The sequence below is a fragment of the Dipodomys ordii genome, unplaced genomic scaffold (genome assembly GCF_000151885.1).
Source record: "Dipodomys ordii isolate 6190 unplaced genomic scaffold, Dord_2.0 Scaffold13, whole genome shotgun sequence".
In the NCBI taxonomy this organism is placed as follows: domain Eukaryota; kingdom Metazoa; phylum Chordata; class Mammalia; order Rodentia; family Heteromyidae; genus Dipodomys; species Dipodomys ordii.
The window spans coordinates 16,507,430-16,514,456 of NW_012267229.1; the positions used below are offsets into that span (position 1 = coordinate 16,507,430).

At 45.2% G+C, this 7,027-nt stretch overlaps 1 protein-coding gene across 5 annotated transcripts in view; it reads left to right on the plus strand.

The window, feature by feature from the left end:
* Cnbd2 (cyclic nucleotide binding domain containing 2) overlaps positions 1 to 3,760 on the plus strand; it is a 44,697-nt gene extending 40,937 nt beyond the window's left edge. For 3 of the 5 annotated variants that reach the window (XM_013010976.1, XM_013010977.1, XM_013010978.1), the window contains one exon: positions 3,414 to 3,760. In XM_013010976.1, coding sequence (XP_012866430.1) covers positions 3,414 to 3,732 — 319 coding nt within the window. In that variant the 3' untranslated portion in view covers positions 3,733 to 3,760. The remainder of the gene's footprint in view (positions 1 to 3,413) is intronic. The other 2 variants (XM_013010980.1, XM_013010979.1) reach the window with 2 other exon arrangements.
* The last annotated feature ends 3,267 nt before the right edge of the window (positions 3,761 to 7,027 follow it).

A 7,027-nucleotide genomic window follows, 5' to 3' on the forward strand; every position in this document is an offset into this window, starting at 1 on the left:
CTACCACTTGAGCCACAGCACCACTTCTAGCTTTTTTCTTTTTGCTTATGTGGTGCTGAGGAATCGAACCCAGGGCCTCGAGCATGCAAGGCAAGTGCTCTACCACTGAGCCACCTTCCCAGCCCCAAGTAGAAGGTTTCTGGTGGCATCTTCCAGCACAGAGATGTCACGCTGCTCTGTTCCTTACATTTTAATATGGAAAACAGCTACTCAGCATGGCTTAAAGAAAAATCTTAGGAGCCTCAGCTTGATTGCTGCCTGGTTGGTTTGGTGTCAGCATTTGTGAAATTTCAGTTTCACTAAGGTTCACATTGCCATGATTGCACAGATGTTTGAACTCTCAGCCTTGCACTGTCCAGTCAGCATTCTGTAATGCTAACAGGCAGGATCCTTATTCATTCATTGTTGAATTCATGGTTTCCTACACTGCTAAATCAGCCAGGACATATCCATTATCTAGCTCAATCCCTGTGTTGAGGGATCACAGAGTTAGTGGTGAAATTACCTATCCTATCAATACCATGGGCTAGATCACATCTCCATACAACCCAAGGCATGCTACGTCTGAGCCACATTTGTTAAAAAAAAAAAAAAAAAAAGTCAGGGGACTCGCCAAGGCCAAAGTAAGCAGTGTGATCTAACACTGATCTTGTCCGGTGAGGGTATAAAGGGCTATGTGTCTGAAGTGGCAGGCCTCTGAGGACAGGAGAGAAACCTTAGCTTATGTGATTAATACCAGACCCCCTCATCAAGCTGAGGCTCTGGAGTGCTGTTCTAATTAGTGAAAAGTAGACTAGAAACCAGTGTGTCCATCAGCATCTGAAGGGGGAATCTTGTCTGTATCAACTTAGCCTCTGGTTACATAACTAAAATGATGCCTAAAAAGTTGTAATCAAGCTGGGCTTGGTGACTCATGCCTATCATCCTAGCTACTCAGGAGGCTGAAATCCGAAGATCATGGTTCAAAGTCAGTGGGGCAGCTAAGTCTGTAAGACTCACCACTAAAAATATCAAAAGAGCTGGAAGTAGAGCTGTAGCTCAAGTGGTAGAACATTAGCCTTGAGCACAAAAGCTCAGAGACAGCGCCTGGGCCCAGGGCTTAAGCCCCAGGAGTGGCAAAGAAAATCACATGCTTTGCCTCTTTGATCCCCAGTTTCCAGATTTGTTAAATGGATTGGTATGAAAATTGAGTTAACCAGTGTAAAGTACTTGTTTGGTAAATACTAGATCAGGGTCTGACATTGTTATCCATTATTGAAGACATTGGGAGTTCATGGAATTTTTTTAAGGGGAGATTATCCCATGACACACTGGTAAATGTTGCACAGCCAGCCGTCCTGGAGGTAGAAGACACCCTCACTGGCAGTGTTTGCTGGTTTCTGTAGTATAAATTTGCCCACATGGACAGTTTCAAGCTACCAACCTAACGTCATTAAACGTGGAGTTGAGAAGAAGTGCAACCCAGTTAGCTTTCTTGAGCTGACTTTGGCTCATCACTGAGACCAAAAGGACTAGCTTGCACCCTATTCTACTTTTAGATTGTTTTTCCTTAAGTTGATCGCTGTGGATCACGGTTGACTTTTTTTTGTTCTGATTAGTAACATCCTGAATCTGTTTATCACCCGTTAGTGAGTTGTTAGTCTTACCCCATTGGGTAGGACAGTGAAGGAAAATCAGCAGAGGTTTGATAGGCCCTGCTCTTACAGTGAGCCAAACAGTGCTGAGCCTGTCCTGCTGCCTCACCTCTCATGTTCTGAGGGGAGGGGCCAGGACTTACCTAAGGCAACCACCAACCTACTGTCTGTCTAGAGTTGCCTGTTTGGACATTACATAGAAACAGAGTCATACAGTCAGTATACACACTCCTTACTTTATCCACTTGCCATTTAGTGAACCTGTGGGCAATTTCCACATTTTTAGCTATTATGAATTACGCTGTTATGAACATTCTTGTAGCCACTGCTGTGACTAAGCACCTGAAATGTGTTTAGTACGAAGTAGAGCTGTTTTTTCAAGTTTGTGTATGGACATATATTTTTATTTCTGCTAGGTATCTGCCTAGGAATGAATGGCCCAGTCATATGCTGTTTAACCTTCTGAGGAATGTGGCTCCATCCATTTATATGCCCCCGTCAATGTGTCAGAACCCTCATTCTAATATTTCATGTCCTCACCAGAACTTAACAGCCAGCCTTGTTCATCATGGTAGCCATCCTAGTGGGTCTAAGTGGTATTTCGTTGTGATTTTGATTTAGATTTCCTTGGTGGTTAATGATCACAAACATAATTTAAACTTTTTAAAATATTTATTTATGCCAGTCCTGGGGCTTGAACTCAGGGCCTGGGTGCTGTCCCTGATCTTTTATTCAAGGCTAGGACTCTACCACTTGAGCCACTTCTGGATTTTTCTGAATAGTTTATTGAAGATAATAGTCTCTCAGGCTTTCCTGCCCAGGCTGGCTTCAAAACTGCAGTCCTCAGATATCAGCCTCCAGACTAGCCAGGATTATAGGCATGAGCCACCGGTGTCCCTCAAGAGTACATTTCTTGGGGAAAGAGGTGGGGGAGAGGGAAAGTACATTTCTTTTTTTCTTTACTTTTTTTTTCTTTTTTTTTTTTTTTTGTCGGTTGTGGAGCATGAACTCTGGGCCTGAGCTCTGTCCCTCAGCTCTTCAGCTCAAAGCTAGCACTCTACCATTTAAGCCACAGTGTCACTCCTGGCTTTTTCTTGCATATGTGGGGCTGAAGAATCGAACCCAGGGCCTCATGCATTACAAGGCAAGCACTCTACCACTGAGCCACCTTCCCAGCCCCAAGAATACATTTCATTTTGTACAATGTCACCCTCTCTCCCAGTTTTAATTTTTTTTTTTTTTTGTCAGTTGTGGGGCCTGAACTGTGGGCCTGGCTACTGTCCCTCAGCTCTTCAGCTCAAGACTGGTGCTCTACCACTTAAGCCACAACACCACTTCTGGCTTTTTCTTCCTATATGGTGCTGAGTAATCAAAACCAGGGCCTCATGCATGCAAGGCAGGCACTCTACCACTGAGCCACCTTCCCAGCCCTTAATGTAAATTTTTAATTTAAATTTTTAATAGCTATAAGATCTAAAAAGAGAAGTTAATTTTAATGTATTTACTAGATTAAGAATCTTTAAAGTATTATTGTTTTTGACATATTAATATAAAATTAGTGATATGTTTCATTCCTTTTTTGGTGGTGGTTGTAAGTCTTGAAATCTGGTGTGTATTTTACATCCACACTACAGCTCTAATTCAGGCTGACCACATTTCAGGTACTCAGTAGACACATGTAGGGTGTAAGGGAAGGTATACGGGAAGAAGGGATTGGATCAGTAGAGCAGAAGGCAGGAATGGAGGGGCAGAGGCTAAAGTTCTGTGCCTGCCCTTCAGTGATGAAGAGTTATGCCAGAGGTTCCTCAAGGAGAACCACTGGAACGTCTTTCGGAAGGACCTGATACGGCTGCTAATGGAATCTCAACAAAAGCCACCTTTCATCCCAAGCTACCCCAGGAAGAAAGAGATCTACAACCCAAAGTCTTTGATCCTGGATTTGTGTAACATCAAAAAAAGGAGTAAGCCATGTCGCCCAGTGTTTATGGCATCCCAGAAGTACCTTCCTCCACTGCGAATTATCCAGGCCATCTCAGCACCTCGGCATAAAATCCAAGAACTCCTGCCTCAGTATAAGAATGCAGGGGTTCTTATTTAGCACTAATAAAAGATTTTGTTGTAGTAGCTACCTTGTTTTCTGAATGACCTCCGAGGGATTTGGACTGGGAGGGCTGATGTGGAGTCAGGAGGGTAGTGTGTGTGAATTCATCACTGGAGTTGGTGTCAGGGTGGGAGGAGCCTTCTTAAAATGAACAGAATGAGAGGTTATAAATGCAAATACCATCATCACCAGACAGGTCATCTAAAGAAAAAGAGGGCCAGGGTTGTTCTTTTCTAACAACTCACTCTTGAAATACCTAATTTTGATCCTGTGACCTTCCTTAATCCAGTGAAGGGCAATCCCCAGGACCCAGTAATCCAAGGGACTCTAGCCAAGTCTGACCTCTTAAAGGTCTCACTATTTCTTAACATTTCTACACAGGAGATCAAACTTTTAACACATGGACCCTTGGGGAACCCATTCAAAATCTGTCCAAATCACAGCAAAAGGCTGTTACCCTAAAAGCATTTCCTTGGCAATGAACTAGGTGGCATCATCCCATGTGACAGATGGGAAGCCTGAGGCCCAGTGAAGCAAAGGCCTCATCTCAGCCCAGTGTGCTACCAGGCGCAGAAAATGTGTTCACTTTTGCTGTAGCTGGTACCATCCTAGTCTATCAGCTTGGTAGTGTGTGTGTTGCAACGCCATTGCTACTCATCTAGCCCCCACCTGTTTGCAAGAGAGAAACTCTGTACATACACAGCCCTGAGACTGTGCTAGTGAATCCATTCACTCTGCAGTGATTTTTCCATATGGAAACAGGGATAGTCATACTTGGAGAGGCACAACTAGGCCCTGTGAGCCAAAAATAAAAGCCCCAACTCTAAAAGCTTCCACTATTTGAGAAAAATGAAAAACCTATTTGAAAAATAAACACAGAAAGTGTTGCCAGCACTTATTATAGGAAATGTTTAAGATTCCATCTTGGGGCTAGAGGCAAAAGCAATCTTAAAATCCTCTGTTCCAAGCCGGGCGCTGGTGGCTCACGCCTGTAATCCTAGCTACTCAGGAGGCTGAGATCTGAGGATTGCGGTTCAAAGCCAGCCCTGGCAGGAGAGACCGTGAGACTCCTATCTCCAATAAACCACCAGAAAAACCGGAAGTGGTGCTGTAGCTCAAGTGGTAGAGCGCTCGCCTTGAGCTGAAGAGCTGAGGGACAGTGCCCAGGCCCAGAGTTCAAGTCCCACGACCGACAAAAAAAAAAATCCTCTGTTCCAGCAGGGAGCTGGTGGCTCATGCCTATAATCCTTGCTACTCAAGGGGCTGAGATCTGAGGATCATGGTTCAAAGTCAGCTCAGGCATGAAGTTCCATGAGACTCATCTCTAATTATAACCACCCCAAAACCAGGAGTTGTGGCTCAATTTGGTAGATTGCTAGCTTTGAGAACAAAAGCATGGGAATTCAAGCCTCATGACTGACCAAGAATATATATATGTGTGTGTGTGTGTGTAGATACAGATATATAGTTACACACACACATACATACATATCCCTTCTGGGGCTGGGAATGTGGCTTAGCAGTAAAGTGCTTGCCTAGCATGCATGAAGCCCTGGGTTTGATTTTCTAGCACCACACAGAAAAAGAAGTGGTGCTGTGGCTCAAATGGTAGAGTGCTAGCTTTGAGCAAAACGCTCAGGGACAGTGCCCAGGCCCTGAGTTAAAGCCCCGGGACTGGCAAAAACAAAAAACAAAAATACAAAAGAATCCTCTGTTCCTTCTGGTAAGTCATGGGGGGGTCATATTACCTTCCAGTTAAAGCAAGTCTAAGGGGTGAAATGGGTCACAGGAACACTTGTAGGATACTGTGGCTTGAAGCCACTTTGCCCATGTGCCTGCCTGTGTGCTCTTTGGGGCACTGTTTAGACTTTGGCTACAACTGACCCTGAGCAAACATTGGAGGTGGTCCCAGATTCTAGATGGCTGAGAAGTAGCACCAAAACTGGTTGGTTGCAGGGCTGTGGCGACAGCCACTGAGAGCTGGGGACAGTGAGAAGTGGCGGTCAGCATTGCTGTATGGCTTCCAGGGAGAAGTGTTCCTCTCACCTGGCCTAAAGGGCTGGCAGGGCTATGACCCTCTCTTGTCTTGTCCCAAACATCCTATTTCCAAAGCCTCTCCTTACTCATCAAAAGATCAGGATCAAGATGAAAGCAGAGGGCTGGGGCATGGCTCAAGTGGTAGAGTGCCTCCCTAGCAAGCTTAGCACCTTGAGTTCAAACCCCAGGAAGAATAAAAGGAGGAGGAGGTGGAGGAGAAAGAGAAGAAGAAAGAAAGCTGGGCACTGGTGGCTCATACCTGTAATCCTACTACTCAAGGAGGCTGAGATCTAAGGATTGCAGTTCCAAGCCAGTCCTGGCAGTAAAGTGTGAGACTTTTTTTTTGGGGGGGGGTGGGGGGTCCAGTCATGGGGCCTGAACTCTGGGCCTGGGTGCTGTCCCTCAGCTCTTCAGCTCAAGGTTAGCGCTCTACCACTTGAGCCACAGTGCCACTTCCAGCTTTTTTTTTTCTGCTTATGTGTTGCTGAGGAATCGAACCCAGGGCCTCAGACATGCAAGGCAAGCGCTCTACCACTGAGCCACCTTCCCAGCCCCTAAAGTGTGAGACTTCAATTAACCACCAGAAAACCAAACGCAGAGTTGTGGCTCTAGCCTTGGGCAGAAAAGCTCAGGAAACAGCGCCCAGGCCAAGTTGAAGGCCCATGACTGACCCCTCCCCCCAAAAAAAAAAACCGATGACAGACTAAGGACCTTGGTGACAATTGTGTACAAATGAACTGTGAGTAAAAGAATGGTATTATCTTTGCTGATGTTGATAACTGTACTGAGTTGTGTAAGAGAATCTCATCGGGAAATACATACTACTATACTTCGTGGTTAAAAGAGATTTCTCCATGCCTGTAATCCCAGCACTTGGGAGGCTGAGGCAGGAGGATAGGGAATTCCAGGCCAACCTGAGCTAAAGAATGAGTTTGAGGCCAGCCTAGGCTTCATAGTAGGACCTTGTCTCAAACACAGAAAGAATTCTTTGACTTAAATTATTTGCAAATATATATATACTTAAAGAAAATATAACAGTTGACACATTTGGGTGAAAGATTGAGGTGTGTTTTTTTGTTGTTATGGAGCTTGGGTTCTGTCCCTGCGCTCTTCAGCTCAAGGCGAGCGCTCTACCACTTGAGCTACAGTGCCACTTCCGGTTTTCTGGTGGTTTTAATGGAGATAGGAGTCTCACGGTCTCTCCTGCCCAGGCTGGCTTTGAACCGTGATCCTCAGATCTCAGCCTCCTGAGTAG